Genomic DNA, 20,755 nt, shown 5'->3' with positions numbered 1-20,755 from the left:
AAAGAAAGCACCCAATATTCTGATTTCAAATGTTATCATCCAAGCAAATACAGGAGTTTTCTTGACAAATACAGATCACAAAGACCTGTGGACGGCCGGTATTAACGCATTCAAACACAGTCAATTTCAATATAACATACAAGATACTTTATTCAGTTTTCATGCCACTCTCCATTGGCACTAATATAATTAACTGGACAACTTGTGATCAATAATCACGACAAGAATCAGTAGTATAAGGTTTTTCAGTTCTGAACAAAAAGATGTGAATCAGCAAATCAAAATACTGTGATCTTTGTAGAGCACTGGAAAAAATCAACACACTGATCAGAACTATCATACTTTTAAGTCTAGTATTCTAACAGATCGTAACTGCCATCAGGAATGAAATACTCAAACTGAGGTTTCTAAATTAAATGGAACTTATCTATAAAATTTTTACCTTGCTTATGCAACAATCATGTAATTTTGGAATGCAGACACCATTTAACCTCTCTCTCTCTCTCTCTCACTTCTTGCATAACAGGTAACACAAACACATGTAACAAATGGTAACTCTTGCCTTCAGCAGTATTTCAGCTGTTTGCAAGACATGTATGTACAACGAAGGGGGGGGGGGGGGATGTAATCATTTACATATCCCGAAATGGACAGGCCTGTGGACTTGGGCATCAATGTCTGAATCGTCAATACCCTTACCCTGATTTTTGTGTTGAGCCTGGATGCCCTGCGAAGATGAAAATGATTTTATCTTTCTTCACCCTCACACTGAGTATGTCAAAAACGGATCTTTTGGTTGATGCCGATCTTAAAAATATGTTTGCTGGATATGACCAAATCATATCAGAAAATACCCCCTTTGTGGCTAATGCTAAAGGCATGATTTTCTTTAATAAATAAACATCGAGAAAGAAAAATAACTTTCTAATTCAAAATGAAAACATTACAGTATGGTCATTTTGTGAGAAGGGGGAAGTCTGATTATGCCCAAACATATTTTTAATGATAGTAAATAAATAAAATTTACACTTAGTGCCTAGTAAATAAAATTTACACTTCATCCAGACATATTTATGAAGCGAGTCAATGATCAAGTAAGCTGAACTCTTTCCATAAAATTAACATTGGCCTCTTGGGACTTCTGATGGGTTGACCAAGTGATGACTGACCCAAGACACATCTGAAAGAGACAGAACTGCAACCATAATAAATAGAATAAACAAATCATAAATAATGAGCATGGCTTTAACAAGAAATTGAACTAAAAAAAAAAAGTCAATAAGCATATGTGTATATAGGTAATGTTCAAGCCTATACTATTTTAACCAATTGTAATCTAAGAGATACAACTACATGTACTTCTAAAAGTCAACTGGCAAATATCCTACATTACAGATTTGCGCTAGAAGAAATCCACTGCTTGTAGTATTTTTTTTTTTTTTTTCAACATTTCTCTACGGCCACTGTGCACAAGTTCAGCAGAATGATGCAGAATTGGAAGTGGAGCAGGTCACTGAGGGGATCAAGTCAAAAGGCCCTCTAGCAAGAACGCCCTCTCTATCAGTCTATGCATAAACCGTAAAACCCTCACTATTGTGCTACCACTATTACGTTGCGATAAAAAGCTGGGGATGTTGGGGTAATCCTGTTAACTCACTTACCCAAGACACATACTGTACCAGGTGTCCAACATGGGAGTATATATTTACATGCAATCAGTTCACAAATGTGTATTTGTTTACTTCTGTTCATACACATAAAGGACGAAGACTAACTGAAACAAAGCTGTTAATTTGTGCCATTTCATTTGTGTCTGGCAAGACAAAGAAACAAAGTACTTAAATTTTGCTCAGAAGCAACATTTATAGGCCATATGTGATACAATATGATCGCAGGCACACATCTATGGCTATGCTGCTAGCTTGAACATACATTATATATAGAGGGCATTTAGGTAGAGGGCATTCTGACCATTTCTCACTGAAGACGGAATGGGCAGAGTTAAGTAGCAACCATATGTTGCAGCGAAAGCTTCAAGGCTTGAACCATGACCATGTCTGTAAGGTTGTTTACCTCTCCAGCCTTCATCCCGTTCCAATCCAGGTATGGATGGTGTAGGCACAAGAGGGAAAGGGAATTTCTGGAGATGCTGGAAAAGCAAGAACAGACATCTAATACAATGGTAAACATATTTCACATACTACTTCCAAGACCGTTCACACACACACACCTCAAACATACACATCAAAAAAAAAACCAAAAAAAAAAATACATTACTCCAATAGAAATATTCCTTTCAGACAAAACAAAAAAAAGGGAACGTTGGGCTCTAAGATTTGTTCCATACGCTTCTGCTTCAGATATGAAATAAACATGGTCTTCATGTATGGCATATCAAATTCAATTGGCCAAGCATTTCACACTTTTCACATTTTCAAAGTTGTCAAATGGCAAATAACTTAAAATCAACTAACACTTTTCAACAAATGGGATTTTCAGGTTTCAAACACTCTTCTGGTCTCGCCCAGCTCATGTGGTTTTGATAACCACAAAATGGTTTGATGTCACACTTCCATGTTGGGCTCAGGAAAAGATAAAATTCACGTCAAATTCTGCATCTCCTCTTTCCTCTGTAATTCATCAAATTTTGTCTCGAGTTCCATGATTTTAACAATAAGCTCTGATTTTGGCAGTCTCAATAATTTCTCTCTCTGCAGTTCTTGATATGTCTGTACAAAGTCATTATGAACAAATTCGAAAAAGTCATCATTGTAGAGCGATTCATAATCATAGTCTATTTCAAGTAGATAGGATCCTTCAACGACCCCCTCTTTGAGATTATCTTCTGGAGTTTCATTATGCTGTTGACATCGGTCTGTTATGTCTGTACGATTTGTACAAGGTTTTAATTTCATTCTTTGGCTGTTTCTGGACAGGTCCTCACTCACAGCTGAGTGCTGAACACCACCACTGTGCTCATTCTTTTCACTCTCTGAGTCTCCATAATTACCTGTTACAATGCTTTCCTCTACTTCATCTCGTCCAGTCTTGTCAAACTCGATTTCAAAATGACTGTCAATGATGAATTGTGTTGAATTATTTGGTGCAATAGGCATGTATGGTGGACGAACAAGTTTCTGGGTTTTTTTGAAAGGCGTGCAATTCCACCAATGGCTGTAGAAAAACTCGCAGCCATCATAAGGTGCACTGTTCTCAATCTGGTCCGAGATCGGGCACCCCCCAGAAGTAATATTTTCTGCTGCAAAGTTTATCTTACTTCTGTCTCCTTTCTCCAACCAATTTCGTGCTGGAATAAACACCGACCTCTTGCTTGAGCTAAACCGGTTTCCTTTCCTTCTCCCACGACGAGTTTTCTTCCTGACTGTAACTGTAGCCATTCTTATAGAGAAAACAGGTTCGGACTTGACACGAAAAAGCATGACAAAATTCGTGAAAACTTTTCACAATGTGACAAGTCACAAACGGCTGAAATCTATCAAGTAACCGGAAGAACTTCTCACAATTCTTCTTCGGAAATACACAACACACAGTCTTTGATATTATCGCAAGAGTTTTTCAGGGTCAGAAATATACGACCAAGATAAAATAGTTACCTTTCTCACTTCTTCTCACGTGTAAAGGCGTGTCGCAATAAAACGTACCTGCCACGCAACCTATCCCTTTTATACCACAACAAACGTTTCCTAAACGACACAACATTTTTTGTCCAATGAGAAAACAGTTTAATCGAATTCGCTTTTAGAATTGTGGGTAATCTCTAAGAAAATGAAAACCAAAAACTACTTTAATTCCACCCAAAAAATACACTGAATACCCATTAAGCCGATAAGTAATTAATAACAAAGGATAACACATAAATGTGTGGAAAATACTTCAATAGTTCGTGATTTCTTGGATGAATAATTTTAATATATAACCACATCAACCTACGTCACTATTTGCGTTTACAGTTGCCAGTCACGAGCTATTTTCATCAAAGGGGTCATACTCAAATATCTTATGATACATTAAATTATTTTGATTTGTTAATTTGTTTCCTTGATTGGAGTGTTACACCGCATTCAAGAATATTCATTTACACGACCCTTACCAGCATTATGGTGGGAGAAAACCAGGCATAGCCACGCCCATCGGCAGGCTGCTGCCACAACTTCTCACCCGGCCTGTCAGGAATCTATTCGTCGAAACATACATTCGTATACCACCTTTCAACCAAGAAGGTACAAACCATACAGTTCAAATAAACTTTGTACAGGGGACACTATTCAGTATTACGCTATTGGATTAACTGGAATTTTGTAGAACAACTCCATTTTGAAAGTAGGTAGAAAATCAATATGTTATAATTTTGGATACACCAAAAACAATTTACAGGTGCCTCGGTAAAAGTTACGGACAGTGTTATACTGGGCCTACAGGCCTACCATACATACGAATAATGCAATAAGTTTTGCATAAAATACATCTATATAAAGGACTACATGGCCTTAATTGATAAGTACAATACAATACCGGAACAGACTTTTTTGTTCTTGGTTACTGTAAGTCTTCAATCTTTTCGCATGTTTGCAAGGTGTTTATCCATTCCAAGCATATTCCTGTCTGCGTTATGAGAATATTATTCTGCTTTGCCTGGCAAAATTATACTGTTTGTGAAGTCCTAGCTGAAATCGGTCAACCCAACCAATGTAGACTTGTCTCTAAAAGCTAATTAAAAAGGTTCATAAATTTCAATGAAAGTTGTTCTTTCATATTTCAAAATTCTTTTCTCGGTTTTTTCGCCCGTGTAGAGATATCTCATGAAGACGGGGTTAGGGGGTGGGGCCGATATAGAATTGTGTTTAATTAATATATGCTTCTAAGTGTAGATCTTCAATAAAGATGCAAGCTTCACAAAACTGTTTTAAAGTTATTTCTCTGCACTCCATTGTTCTTTCAGAATGTTTTAAAGTATTAGTGACTGAGGCAGTTGAAAACGACAGAAGGAATAATTACGATGGATTGCAGGCTCGTCTACCTGGCAGATATAGTATAATCAGACAGTTAGTATACGACCCCCAAACTTCACGCCTGACCATCTACAGCTTGTCGTAAACGCCAGTTTACGGCAGTGTGCTTCAAAACGACTTGGGCACATCGTTTATCTCGTTTGACAATGTCATTGATTTCGAACCAATTTTACCTTAAATTTTTTAAGCATTTACCTTACGATTTTCATATACGACAGTTTAATATCTTAGGAAACTGTAGAGATACGGGAACGTATTCCAAAACGGGGAAATAATGCCACGCGGAAAGAAGAAAGGTGAGAGTGTCCAGTTTTGTAGAAGTTATCGTCTCTTTTTTCCCCAAGTCGCAAAAGTTGTTTCTGAAATGTTCTCCTGTATGTTTCCATATGGTGATGACATGTGTTTCCCTTACTATGAATTATTTATTTCAGAACAGTGATGGTGTACTCAGATATACTTTCTTCCATATACATATCAGCTGTCATTATAAATTTGTAAATACAGCACTGTGGGACATACCAGAACATGAGAAGGCATTGATTGAGTCAGGGACATTTGAGAAGTTACACGTACATACTAGGCTGCTTAGGTCACGGCCATAGTCGGAATATGGGCTTCATAAATTGTAATTAGATCAACTGATGAAATATCAGTTTGTTGATTTGTGGTTTGACTATAAACACAACTAGTTTTTACCCCTCAGTTAAGTTACTATTTTTATTAAGAAATTTGGGGAAGTTCTGTTGTACTGATTGCAGCCTGTTGACTTTGTTTTCCATATGGAAATATGGATTTGTGCGATAAATGAAACCAGTAGCTTTCTGATTAACGTTGAACTTTTAATTTATAGGTCATGTTATACATATTGCTGAAATGTTTGATTATGGCCATGGATTTCACTTGGGCTCTTCCCAGTTTCCTCCCACCATAATGCTGACTACTGTTGTATAAGTGAAATATTCTTGAGTACCGGGTAGAACACCAATCAAATAAATAAATAAATGAAATCTTTGAGGTGTGTAAAGTATATTGAAATGAGAACTCAAATAATTTTGATTCCTTTCAGTTAGTTTAATTAGCTGAGTTACTTTTTATAAATAAAAAAGTGTGAAACATTAAGATATATGTAGATACTTAAAAGGTTTTCTTTTTTTATTTCTTCTTTGACTTTTTGCTTAAACATCATGCAAACTATTTACTATATATGTAGGAAATAATTTCTATAAAATTGTCTATATTTTTGTTAATAATCTTAAACAGGTACTATAGGAAAGGGGACTGTAGGATTACACCACTCCTATCATTGCAACACACCATCATAAATTATCTTTCTGGTAGTGCTTGAACATGTGGCTTTACACCATGAAAACGTAACACAGTGATACCAGTGATTGAACAGTTCATCTTACACTTAAATTGGCTGCATGTACGTGTCATGTATAACAGTGTTGAAGCCTGGTCTCTCTAGTTTCATTGTCTTTAAAATTTGATACACAGCATCATGGTTTTTAAATAAGACTTGTAAATAGTTACATATACAGTATATATACTGTGAATTCAATGAAGCTATGAATGATGTAACCTTGTATGCTTACAAGGCAATGACTGACTGGGTAGTTAAATAATAATTTATCCAAGGCTGAAACAGATTAACATATGCACAAATGTTTTCAACTTTGATACTTTTAATTCTGAGTAAAATTTGGAGTAGTAGGCCCACTAGTTCGCTACCCCAACAGTTACCAGACGCTCTGGAATAACATGGAAAAAAAGAACTTTTAACTTTTAATGTTTGAAAACCTCTTTATATGACAAGCTAGTGTCGCATAGCTCTGGGGCGTTAGCAACCCCTAGACCCTCACCTTTAAATGTGTGCTGGGATAGACTTGGCCTCTCCCCTCACCACACCCTTTTGCATCAAGCCATGCACACTTTTATGCTATTAAAAATTGTTTTCACCATGTCACTTTTCGTCTCTGTACAATCTAAACCCCATGTCTGAACACTCCAGCACTGAATGACAGAAAATTGTTCATGGTAATGTATACAGCCTCCTCTTTTTAGTCAAGATTGCTCTCACATTAGGTTGGGCAAAATATTTGTGTGGTGAGGCCCCAAAAAGACATGAGAGTGCACTTCATTGTAAAACCTGATGCAGTTGCTGTCAAGGCAGTTGAGATAAAATTTACCCATCAGGTACGTCTCCTTGGCCTGAAGGTTGCAGACACTGATGTTCCTTATTTTGTCATTTGCCAATTTATCACAAGACAATCTTGACATATCTGACAAGTTCAGGTAACTGCATCAAGGTATTAAATGAAGTGTGCTGACATTTGGGGCCATCATTCACCGAACAAAATTTTTTGCCAAACCTAAGTTGAGAGCAATCTCGGACTACCACTGTTTAAAAAACTTAAAAAAATTTTTTTTCTTCTTCCATGTGTCATTTTTAAGGCTCTAGACTCCTTCTGCAGCAGTTTATAGGGTTGCAGAGCTTAAAGTGTCTAGGTGGTCTCTGGAACCTCGGTTCTGTGAAAAAGATGTAAAAGAATCACATTTTTCATTTGTAATCAGTTCTGTTGGTTTTTCTTGTGTTGCCAGGTGGACGGAAGAATGCCGACTCTCGGCCTCCAAGTGACGAGGAGTATGACACAGCTGATAATCTCAGCACAGTCAGTGTCCAGTCCGATGACATTGGCAGTATTGCCGAAGAAGGTAAGGCATAAAGTCTATAGTCACAAGGTCGTTGTTCATAGGTGTCTGATATGCTGTAAAGTTGTTTCCGAATTCATAACTTTTATATATCATGTGATGTTATACAGATGCATGAGTAGAAAGTGACAGTGGTTTTATTTGGTTTGCCTTGTACTGTAGTAGGTGAGACTGGGGAAGTGGATGAAACCACAGCACAAGAGGAGTTGGAGGAGAAACTGAAGGAATGTATTGATGATCTGACACAGAAAAGGTGAGCCTGACATGACTGTATGGTGACCTCATTCATAATGGGTGAAACTAACAGTGACCAGGATCCTCATTTATCAGGAAATGGTCAGCATACAACATAATTGTTTTGATGGACCCCACGTGCACAATGTAACAACAATGAGAAACTTGTAAAACTCTGATCCACCTGTATCAGGACACTCCAAAGCTGTGAAGTAAATTGTTCTTTCCTTTATTACAATTATGGGCGTATGTATACCCATAGAACATATATGAACTGCACACGCACTGCAAAGCCACAGGAGTAAATGATACATTCTACTGTGAGTTGGTCAACTCGTCCTGGATTCTCCCATTGTAACTGAATGTTCCATTTGTAGTGAAAGCAGTTATGTCATGGCCAGATTGCAAATAATATATTATGCAACAAATAAAAGAGACATCCAGTTCACTTGTTTGCAACAGTATTACTTCTGTTAAATTTGGAGAACAGATATGTACCTCAGAGGTCGTTGCAGTTTCCTGTACCCATAAAGCTGATTCCCATCATATTTATGAGAAAATTCTTGAAAATGCTGTTAAGCACAATCAAAATAAAGTCAAAATAGATACTTTACTATTAAACTGTGTACATTTGCTCTTTTGCTTTCTTTTTTTATTTTCAGTTCCAAAGTGAGACTAACTTGTCTAGGTGGAATTCAGAGAGCATTGTCAAAGAAGTATTTATACACTTTCTTGACTGAGAGGTAAGTCCAATATCATCATAATAATCTTCATGATTGAAATTGTGGTTTATATTCAAGGGATGATTTTCAGGGTAGATTAGTACTGTAGAATTTTGTTTGCGTTGAAGACAAGAATTTTCATGAGTTTGAAGTAAAACATGTAAAGTCGCTTTCTACGCTGTGATGTGATAAATTAATACGTGTACATGTATGTTACAAAGAACTGTCTAATATTTCTTTTACAGGAAGGAAACCTTAACTGATTGTCTGGGGCGATGCATGAAGAAGGGGAAAGGAGAGGAGCAGGGTCTGGCAGCAACTTGTGCAGCTTTGCTATGCATTCAGCTAGGTCAAGAAGGGGAGACCACTCTGCAGGAACTCCGGCCTATTATGTCTGCCATACTCACTGACAACTCAGCCTCTCTCAAAGCCAGGGCTAAGGTTCTGGGCCTATTCTGTTAATCTGTTCTGTCTTTATGCTAGTCTTAGTTTATTTAAGATTCAGGTTCACATAATCAAGCCCAATTAAAATCTTAGAAAATAACACTGCAATGTATAAAGAACTAAATTAAAAAATGTCAACAAATAAAGCAAGTATGAGTTAATCCAGAGACTGTAAAAATAAAGAAATTTCATTTCTGTTTGCCGTTGTTTGAGAAATTGACATGATTTTATTTTTCCAACAGTGTGCCATTGGACTTGCAATGTGCAGTTTCATTGCCAGTAATGACATTCATGTAAGTTAGTGTTATGAAGTAATGACTGTTAAGAAGTAAGGTTTCATATCTGTTAGATGTTTGCAGAAAATTAAATTTTATGATTGATGTAATTAACTTAACAAATGTTGATGATTTACTCAGGAGATTCCAGTTTCTTCAACCTATAAAACTTATTGCCATAGTATAAGTGAGAATGGCGTTCAGTCAACAATGAAATAAATAAATAAATAAATAATAATTGGCATATATTAGTGTTTGTGCAGATATATACATGAATGTTTGTAATGAAAGTTTAACTTTATAATTACATTTTTAAGGAGATTATGGAAGTGATGGACAAACTGAAGACAATTTTTAAGGCGTCCTATAAACGTGGAGACCAGAGCATTCCTAGTCACACTGCAGATGTTTGTGCCCTTCACACTGCTGCCCTAGAGGGTTGGAGTTTTCTCCTGACATTAGCCCCAAACCACCTTGTCAGCAAAGTAATTGACAGGTAGGATTGTTAGTGACGTCATGGACTAGGTCATGTTTTGTCAAGGAAACTTATTCAGATAAACTTTCATTTTTTATGTTTTCCACTATTAAATAGAAGTTGGAAATCTCTTACTTTAACAGAAAGACAACCATATTTGTTATACATTTTATATTTAATGTGAATTAAGAAATGCTTTCTTTTCCTGAAGAATACAAGGAGTTTATCTTGATACTTTAAATAGGCCTTATACCAACCATCAATGAGAGTATAACTGCATGAAAGTCTTTTGGCATCTTGACTTAAAACTTTGCTATCAGTAGTTTCGCACATCTCCTACCACTTGACGCATTGGACTCTTCTCTACCTGGAATAGAATGTGTTTTGGTATCCATTAATCAGTGAGCTCCCTAAACTGCCAGACCTGTTGGACAGTCCAGATGTGGACCTTCGCATTGCATCAGGGGAGACAATTGCGCTGCTGTACGAGTTGGCACGTGAAGACGACGAAGTGGGTATATTACATATGGCCAAATTTACAACGACGTAATAAAATTAGATTTTAAAAAAAAATATTCTATTGTCCTGTAAGGTGAATGAATCAATCAGAAAGAAATCTTAAAAAATGTTAAACTTCAGGTGAAATATATAGCATCTATGAAGGTCATTTGGGTTATTAAAGTAAAAGACTGGCTTTTTGATTTTCTCCTCCCTAAAACTTTTGAGTGATGTCGATGATAAAGTGCTATACTTGACTTTTTTCCAGGACATATCTCATGAGGTAGGACTCCTATAACCTGTATGTTGGTTACCCCCATCAGTGTTCTGTACACATATCCTGTACTCCAAAATTAATCATGTAAGGGAGAGACAGAGCAGATGTCGTTCTTCCATTATAATGTATATTCTCTTCAAGAGTCAAAGAGGGAAACCTAGATTTTATGCACTGGATATAGTAAATGCTGGTGGTTGATTTGAGAGTGACAATCATGTTACCATGACATTGAACTGGTGCTTCCGTTTTCCTCCCATTTAACAGGAGTTTGAAGGGGATGACCTGGAAGGTCTCTGTGATAGGCTTAAAAAACTGGCCACTGACAGCAACAAATTCCGTGCAAAGAAAGACCGTCGCCAGCAGCGTTCTAGCTTTCGAGACATTCTTCGAGCTGTGGAGGTAAGTGATTAGGATGCCATTTAATCAACCTGTTAATCTAGGCTTTTCAGTTTTCATCTCAGGAGGTAAAATTGAGTTTATCTGCTCACTGCAGTCTATCTGACAGGTTATGAGTAAGCGATCGTAAATGCTCTCAAAACAGTTAATAGGGTGAATACAGTGGAGTGAGAACTAAGCCTCTGCTGGAAGTAAAATACATTTAGTATTAATTAAAGGCTATATTAGCCCTACCCCTGAGTTGTTGCTGCAGACACTTATATTGACATCAACTTGGAATAGTCCCAAGTTCTTCTGGATAGACTGGCATCGTTAAAAAGACAGCAAACATTCCCCAAATATGGAAAAAAACTGCATTCACATGTTTTTGTCTTTTCTTTATTATTGAAACACTGAACATTTATAATCACCATAAATTTAACAATTTCATGAATCCTTTAAGCTAAGAATTCTGCAACTTGCACATTGATGCACATACTGAAGTAAAACATCAGTCCAAGACATCTTGGGCCACAAGTGCTGGCTTATCTCTTGTACATGTATCTATTTGCCTTGTGTTCTACTCTTGATTGTACATGCATATTGTATGCATTATGTTCTTAGAAAGATTATATGCCTGATGATGCAATCTTTTGTATTCATCAGAGTTACCAATGTGTTTGTTTCTGCTGTTTGACTTAGGAAGGGGATGCCCCAGAGACATCTGTACGGTTTGGTAGGGAGACTTTAGACTTAATGAGTTGGGTCCATAAACGCCAGTATGACGGTCTATGTAGTGCTTTAGGAACTGGAATGAACCAGCACTTGCTTGTAAGTCTCATCTTTGTATTAGTATTTTTGAAGAAAGAATTATTTGTAAGGAATATACTGTGAATTTTACATTACAAATGTGACAACATTGTTCTTTTTCATTGTTATGTGGACTTCACATGACTGTCAAGAAAATTTTAAGTTGTACATGTAGTTGTTACATTTGCGCTTTGTTTCTACCATCTCCAGGAAAATGATCTAATTCGGGATGTGTTTGGGCTGGGCTCCCAATTCCCATCAGTTCTCAGCCCATACAGAAAGTCAGCAGAACACAAAGGGTGAGTTGTCTGACCTTGTTTGAAATGCAAATGATACTATAATGTCCCATGCATAAAAACTATATGGTGCATTATTTACATGTGGTGCCTTTGAGTCATGACATGCTCAGATCAGGTCAATCTGTTTTATGGACTGAAGGCTATGTGTCATGGTCCTGTTGGTGAAACAGATATCATAAAAGCTCACATAGTTCCTGTAGTACTACCCATTTGTTTAGGATTACTTGTGTTGACTTCACATTTCTTGTTAATGCATTCTTTCTGGTGGCTATATCACCTGGCATGATATAAACTGTACAATGAAATACTGGTCGCTATTTGTGGTATTGTTTCAATGTTTCTTTTGTCCTTTTTTTAGCATTTGTTCAATGCAGCAGCCTTTAAAGCCAGGACCAAGGCCAGGGCAAAGTACAGAGACAAACGAGCTGTAACAGCCAATGGGTCGTATTGACATCAAAATGAAAGTAAAACCTCTCATTGTATTCTGACTGTTGTAACGCAAGCTTGTGACTCACTGATACAATAGCAGTAGATAGTCAGCATGTGGGCCATGTCTTGTGTACCCACATCTGTCTCAATGTGTGGTAGAGCATTTCTGATCGTGGACACTGTGAAAATCAAAAGGATGTTGTATAGCAGATGTTCATGATGTAATCCATCATACAGAGCCATTGGGAACCAGGAGTGAGAAGTGTGTGAAACTATTTACCTTCTATCTTCTCCATACATGAAGGCAACTTATCAACATTGTCACTGTACTATATATTGAGAATTTTTATGGTAATGTTGGAGAGAAATAAGAATTCTTTCAAAGCATAATTACTGACTTTGTGGTAAAAATGGTCTGATTTCACAGAGGGTGATAGTCATTATCACCTGTCAGTATATGTATATTAAATACACACGGCTGTTTTTACAAGGTTTAGTGCTGGAGAAAGTTGTTTACCGCAAATTCTCAAAAAAATTTGAAATGTCTATCAGTTTGTATGTGGAAATATTAAAGGTATAATTAGCTCATCTCATGGTAGAGATTTTAAGGTTTTGAATTTTTCTAATAATTGATATACATGTACCTGGCATTTATGCCATTGACACAATCTCAGTCAATGAAGTAAGAGATGCATGATTATAGCAAAAGAAAGAAAGAAATATTTCAGGATATTATATATACATATATCTATGTTAAATTTGTTTGGTGTGTCATGAATTGCACTGCATAAATGAACCTAAACCTCCGCTCCATAATTGACAGAAAAGTGGGTAGGACATGAAATTAGCCTACAATTCTGATAAAATTTTAAGTAAAGGATGGTTTCAACTACTCAGAGATATTTTGTTTTCTTGCTTGTTGAGGTTTTGGTTTGTCTATATAACACTTTACTTTGATATTGAAATATTTTTATGTGAACTCTAGTTACTTACTTTTTATGAAATCATAAAAGGCGAGTAATTCTGTTTTTGTAGAAATATTCTTAAGTCTTATTAACAGAAGTACTGGTCTGCCATTTCATAAATATTAAGTTATTGTTTATGTTTTGCATATATTGTACCTCTAGGGACCTACAGCTTGGAATGATCGTCATAAGAGAGTTCGTATCTGCGTCTTTTCGAAGTCGTTAGGTACACCAAAATTTTATTCCTATTGTGGTAGTAGGGCATGTGGAAGTTTCATGTCAGAAAACATTGTTAACTACGTAGAAAACGTTTGGATTTAAAAAGAAAAGCAGACAAAAGACCATGAGGTTGGCAGTGTGAGCATAAGGCACGACTGGACTGAGCTTTGTCAGTTATTTGGGTAATGAAATGTGAACAGTTTAATTGATTCGAGTACGCAGTACCGGCTCTGTTCACATTGGGAGGGTGAAGTCTTTCAAATCTACCGCTATTCTAAAAAAAAAAACATGCGGCTGGTTCACATTGCTTTTCTGTCAACTGGCATTAATGTCATTCTAGATGAACTATTTTATGGCTTATGTGTGCTTTTGTCCATCTGGTATGGTCTTCCGTGAGGATTCTAAATGATGAATGTTTTAGACGAAAAATTTGGAATAAACTGTCTTATCTCTCTGTTAAACTGTTCTTTTGGTTTGCTTCATGTTCCAAAATCTTGTTATAGTACTATTTTGTCGGAACATCATCGTAAAACACCATATTTTGTGTTGAGCTTTTTTCCAGAGGGATAGCCTCTGGCTTTCGTAAAAGACGCATACACATCATCCTGAACTCCTTAGTTTACAGCACCATTTTGACACGATGCTTTCACCCTCGAGGGATGGAAAATGCGTAAGCAGAGTATCCCGGCAGAGAAAAGGGCAAGGGTCCTTGGGCCAAGGAAGGATTTAAGGTGTATAGATGAAAATTTTGTCTGAACGGTTTAAGCAAGTTTTAACCTGTACTGTGAGTTACCTTGAAAGAAAACTTTATTTGCAGATCAAAGAGATAATCATTGTCGCGCTTAGAAAATAATCTTCAATGGCCAAGGCAAGCGAAAGCACCACGCAATCCTTACCACACAACGCCAAATTTAAGAAATTCACTAAATTTCAAACACCAAATATAGGACACTTCTTCATATGTTTTCAAACATTTGTCACTGTTTTTAGTTCAGTCAAGTGTTTCGAAAAAGCACAAAAAACTTAAATCAATTTCAGTTTAGTTTTAGAATTTTATGATTTAAAGTTTTTAAATTATGTATTATTATTATTTTAAATGAACTGTGACGGGGGATACAAGTGGATTGATCATAGACGTCTTTTTTTTTTCTCGTCGCGCTCGACCAGTCAGTGGACAGGATCTTCCTGTAAGACCAATGGTCTATGTAAAGTTCTATTTTTGTGTAATACGACTTGTTGATTTTGATACTTGCTCGAAAATAACGGTAGGCCTCTGTGCAAAATAGGTTAGCAGAGGTCTCGCTCATTGTTGTGTAGCCCGAGTCAGTCATGGTCTAAGTAACTTACATAGTACTTATCTATAATAGTTCTATTTAATCATGGTTTTCTAGTGAACATATTTTTCCTGAAGAGCGGGTCTAATGCCCTCATCTATAGGCCTTTTCGAAAGGTTTGTTGCCTTGATGGTCTATTTGTGACGTCACGGCGTCACTGTCGCGTTTGGGGTTTGGTGCCTGTGAAATTTATCAAAATAAAAAATGCCTGACAGAGATGTGCTATCTCAATCAAATGCCTAAAAAATTGGGACCAGTCCTCTTTCGTAATCGTCGCACATAAATGTTACTAACCCAATCTATAATCGATGAAATGCAGTTAGGCCTATGTAGAAAATATTCGCCCTTTTTCGATGCGTTATATTGGTCATCGAGCCTCAGTCGTGCGATAATACAACGAAATCATATAATACGTTGACATATGTTTTGGGGCTACTAGTTAACTGATTTGATAGGCTACTATGCTGATTTGGCAATCGCCATTCAGATGGTGTACATCTCATTGGATTCAATCATATCATTCCACGAGTTTATCTTTCTCCGGACAATGCCGAGTGCGGCCGACTCAAATTGAACATGACGGTTAGCGAAGTTTGACTTGAAGCCGATGTAACAAATACATTTGTGTTCAGTGTGACGTTATGGTCTTAATTATTCACGAATAACTAGGAGATATGAAATAAGAATTACTGAAGGGTTAGGCCTACAGGAAACTCGTTTTTGTAAATAAGTGACTTAATATTTGAATATTATGGCGGGCGATTTACAAATTGTTTGAGAGTCTTGACTGCAATTGGTGTGTTAATAATGAACAGAAATGAGCTATAATCAAGTATAATGTGAAAAAAAGATAGTCTTAATTTTGGGAAGAGCAGCCGAATCCACCCTAGCAACTGAGTCGCGTGATTTGAAAATTGCGGCTTGCGAAGTTCTGATGCAGTTCGAGTGGGTGCGTCGATTACATTTGTGTAATTTGCGATTTTATGGCTTTTATTATCCCAAATAACGAGGTCATATGAATTCAGAATTACTCAGATCACGGGACACCTTTTTGTGGCGTACAGGATTGGCACTTTGGAGACAGCGCAGACGACAGGACCTAGTTCCAGATTAGTAAACGTAACTGTTCAGAGCGGTTTATGTGGAAGCTTAGCTATAGAAACATGTCTAACCGATCTCAGAGCCAGCATCACATGCACAAGACGGCCGCGCATCAAATCTGTTACAGGCTTTTCACGCGGAGATTGCATGGGATAGACAGGCGGAGCACAACACCTGGGCTCGGTTGTTCAAAACTGTTTCAAGACTAAATACCATATTTAAATTTATGAGAAGTGTTCAATTTTGTACTTAGACAAAAATAATTGCATAACAGTATATTAAATGTTAAGTAAATCTTCTGCTTTTATGCTTTGACGTTAGAAAACTGCATTAGCAGCTGAATTTGGCTAAAATTTTGAATTTAAAATATGACTTAATATTTTTATATGGCTGTACTATCACTGGCAGTCCTTAAATACTCCAGGGTAAAACTGCGTCACCAGAGAACATCGATGTAATCTTCGCAGTACAGCGACAGACCCAGTTATATTCAGGCTGGCCAATGTTCACAAATATCAGCTAAAATAGTTTCCGAATGTACTGGAGTATCAGGAAGGAAAAACTGAGTCAACGAGACCTTTCAGCCAATTTCAAATCAACAACGTTTTACTTTGGTAGAATCTTAGGGCAATGCTCACACCATCCAGCAGATATTAAATCCAAACAAATGACACATTTAACCAGTTAACACTGTGGTTGAGAACGTACCAAGGAGATATCATTATATTCCTATACCAGGGCCTGCATATATAAATCACGGGGAGAGATAATGCTTCTCACTCATATACTCCTGCCAAAAAGGGAATTATATTAATATCTGACTCACACCACAGCCAATCAAGGCAAATCCAAAGGTAGAGAGGAGGGACTACTTAGGTTTCAAGACATGTTGTCAGCAGGATGGGCGCTGACTCCCCTGAGCTGGATTGCACTCATATTTATAGACTTCAGAATATATATCACGCGACTACTTTCACGGAGTTAGGAGCCTAGAATTGGCCCCATGCACCGAGATGGCTTAACTTTAAACGAGTTTGATTAACTACAGTGATAAACTTTAGGAACCAACTTTAAAACATCAACCGGCCCGGATAGCACAGTTGGTAGAGCGTCCGCTTCGGGACCGGTAGATCCAGGATCAATCCTTGATCGAGTCACACCTAAGACTTTAAAAGAGGAAGTTCTAACTTCCTCGCTTGGCGTTCTGCATGAAGGGGATAGTGCAACGACTGGTTGACCCGTATCAGTATAATGGCTCGGGCGGGGCGGCTTACTTGCCTTCGGTAAGTCGTCTCAGTGAAGCAGCACTAAATAAAAGAGCGGTGGAAATCCGTCCTACAACAAGGAGGCACATTACACGTGCATGCACCCTAATGATTCCTTCGTCGTCATATGACTGAAAAATTGTTGAGAACGACGTTAAACCCCAAGCACTCACTTTAAAACATCCGCTTTGCATAGTAAAATGCAAGACTGAACATAATAATGTAACTTTCATATCAAGTAATTACAGAGGTTTTTAATTCCAAATGTGTCGGAAAACTAGTCCCTGCAACCACATAATGACACATAATGACCAAGCGCATTGTATCATTGTCGGAAATCAGTTAATTGGTCAGCAATAAGACAAATCTTTGCCACACAAATGGACAGGATAAACAGTGTTCAAAGGGCTAGTTTCCAGATTGCATGATCTTGCAATAAAGTTAGCTGGCATCAAAACACATGTACTTACGATATTGATCACAGAAAATCAAGTCTGCCGCTCGGCGAACTGGCTCCGGATTTTTACACAAAGAGAGTCTTACGAGTTAGAGAACAGTGAAATATAGTTTATAATGTCAACGATGCTATTCTCAAAAGTAAACAATAAAAAACTATCCATGAATTCTGATTATTTGATGAAATTACATCAAATAGGCCTACTCACACCGAACTTTACAAGTCCACAACATATTCACACGCACACAAAAAACATCAACCATTTACGTTATTAACCGGGGCCTATACAGGGTATTACAACACTGTGAATAAGTTCCAAACTTCCATCGTACAACTGCATTATCATTTGTTATATACATTAATTTGAAGTACTGTCGGGGTGTTTTTACTTAACACGGTTAATTTTAGCTTTTTCCTAATTTCTTCACAGAACAAAGTGCAGTATGTGGAGGTTACGTTTAGCTCAGTGGGTCGTGTTTTCTCGTTCAAGAAGCTTTATGATGAGTTTTTCTCACAAAACTGGTGTTTTTGTGGATTAGGAGATGTAGTGCAGTTGAAAATACATTTATGAAAGACAATAAGCCTACACGAAAGTTCATCTAACTTAACCCTAAAGGCCTACATGTGGCAAAGACATTTTTTAATGATTTGACAATTTGCTTCTTCTATGTTCTGCAGACAGGTAAAAGAGTGAACCAGTTGCTTCTACAATTATGCTAAATGCATGAAAAATGAAAATCGTAGCAAAACAAAAGTAAAATGACACCTGATAGATATAATTTCACGTTTATATTGTTGGATTGAAGCGTATAAACGTTGAAATATAGAATGCGAAAGATGTATCTGGAAACTGGGCGAGGTTTAATTAACATGGAAGGTACGAAAGGCTTGAGGTGAAGATGGTGTAGTACTACCCAGCCTTTACAAAGAGCAGCCATTCTTATATTCCGGAGGTGGTGGGTGTGATAGGGGCGCCACCCGAAAACTCCCAAAATTGGATTTAATTAACATTAAAGGTACAAGTTTCACTTCTATGCCAAATGATTATGGGCACCACACATAATCCAAATCTACAAGGTGAGAATGGAATTTCTGGTCGAAAGATCACTTAAGAACGACGTTAACTATCACTAGTTAAGATTTTAAGTAAGAACGACTAATTAAAATTGCCATATCTCTTGAACTAAATTATACACCAAGTTGAAATTGGTTTCTAAATGAAGAGGGAGTAAAGAAGCACAACTGGGATGTCAAAACGTTTTAGAATGTTACATCTAACTGGGTCAAAGTACCTGCTTGACCCTCAGGCTAATTACCATTTTAACTAACACGAAAGGTACAAGTACAAAACCACTGTGGATTTGTAGATGGTGGTCATCTGAATATAAATCACCCAACTTAAGAACGGAAATTGGGGTGGGAACGTCACTTAAAAATAGGTCAAAGGTCATACCACGCCCAATGACCTCTAATTAACATTTTAACATGGAAGGTAAACGTTTAAAACAACATGAATATTGTTGAGAATGGTGTTATGATTCAGAATCACCAACATAAGAACGGAAATTGTGGTGGAAAGGTCACTTAACACCCACTATTACACCTAATTAACATGAAGTTTAAACAGGTTAAAAATAACATAGGAATTATTGCGAATGGTCTCTCAATTAGGAATAACCATAATATTTAATAATCAGCAGCTTTTTAGAAGCGTTTGTATATAAAAGAATAATGATTGCACTCAATAAAATTGAATTAACCCTTAGAGCGCCAGGTTTTTAGAACAATTCCTTCTCAGTGACCAGTTTATTTTTGCAAAAACAAGGTTTATAAACCGTGAAGTTTCAAAACCAGGTAAAAATGTACCCTGTTTACTAACTCTATAGATAGCATGCAAGCTGCAGAGGGCAGGCCATTACACAATAGCCATAGGCTAGTTGAATCCCAAAACAATTGACTCAAGTCCTACCTCTTGCATAACCAGGAAGAAATGATCACAGACGTTTTAACACGAAAGATTTAAAAGGGCTTGGATATCCTATCTGTTGTTAATGTCAACTATCATCCGACAACCCATCCTCATCTCATGACGACACTCTCCTCTTCATCTGAAGAGGACAGCTAGAAGTCTTCAACAGTTTCTCATTGGTAGCTGTCTTGTCTGGTACCAATGCATCTGGCAGCTGGGCACCACTCAACCAAGAAATTTCGTACGACTCCTCTTCAGTAGGATGTTGCTGGATGTCAGCAGCGTCCGCAATTGACCACATTCGTGCAACAAAAGACGCTCGTCGGATATGTTGGGAAATATCTGTTTTACAGGGTGGAACCAATGTCGCATCGATGCCCCTTAATTTCTTCAGTGGGTTTTGTAGACTTTGGCCCAAAGCTTTCTCAAACACTTGGTGCCGACATGCGTCCAAGGATAGGGCTGCCCCCGTTGTCTTCGCGCCATACATCCTTGCTGTGAAAGACATTACATCTTGTGTAGTCTTCTCGCTCAGGTTTCCTTTCGCCGTTTCTGCAAATGCTGTTTGTGCTTCAGTGTCCTTTTCCAGCTGCTTGAATGGGCGTACCTTGCCCTTTCTGACAAAGGCAGAAGTGTAATCTGATCCTGTAAAGGATTGGAAAGCGGGCAGGGCATCGGAAAGCATCTTTCCAATTGTCTTACCAACATAAGTAATGTTGATATACATTCTGTCGTTTCATACTGATGTACAAATATCCATCCATACGTTCGCTCGAATGTTCCAAGAATGATCGACCAGTATGACAGTCATATCTGTGTCGGATGCTTTCGCGATCACATTCTGGACACTTCCATCGTCCAGAGA

The 20,755-nt window shown here is 37.4% G+C and overlaps 1 protein-coding gene and 1 long non-coding RNA gene across 3 annotated transcripts; one reads left to right on the top strand and one right to left on the bottom strand.

Moving 5' to 3' along the window:
- Positions 1–124: 124 nt before the first annotated feature.
- Positions 125–3,700, bottom strand: LOC135470524 (uncharacterized). 2 transcript variants are annotated; one of them, XR_010444398.1, is made up of 3 exons: positions 3,615–3,700; positions 2,074–2,149; positions 125–1,180 (listed from the first exon to the last, which is right to left on the bottom strand). It is a non-coding gene; the product is annotated as an uncharacterized LOC135470524 (long non-coding RNA). The 2 variants fall into 2 exon arrangements; XR_010444399.1 differs by having other exon boundaries at positions 2,475–3,661.
- A 1,447-nt stretch (positions 3,701–5,147) lies between these two features.
- Positions 5,148–14,214, top strand: LOC135470064 (interferon-related developmental regulator 2-like). Its single transcript, XM_064748784.1, is given in 13 exon segments — positions 5,148–5,326; positions 7,632–7,745; positions 7,905–7,995; positions 8,639–8,719; positions 8,944–9,139; positions 9,385–9,435; positions 9,735–9,913; positions 10,295–10,403; positions 10,932–11,066; positions 11,745–11,873; positions 12,063–12,096; positions 12,099–12,151; positions 12,510–14,214. Coding segments are annotated over 13 exon segments (1,287 nt in total). The 5' UTR covers positions 5,148–5,304; the 3' UTR covers positions 12,603–14,214.
- The last annotated feature ends 6,541 nt before the right edge of the window (positions 14,215–20,755 follow it).

The sequence above is a fragment of the Liolophura sinensis genome, chromosome 7 (assembly GCF_032854445.1).
Source record: "Liolophura sinensis isolate JHLJ2023 chromosome 7, CUHK_Ljap_v2, whole genome shotgun sequence".
NCBI lineage: Eukaryota > Metazoa > Mollusca > Polyplacophora > Chitonida > Chitonidae > Liolophura > Liolophura sinensis.
Note: the sequence above shows the minus strand (reverse complement) of the source record. Positions and strands in the feature narration are given on the sequence as shown.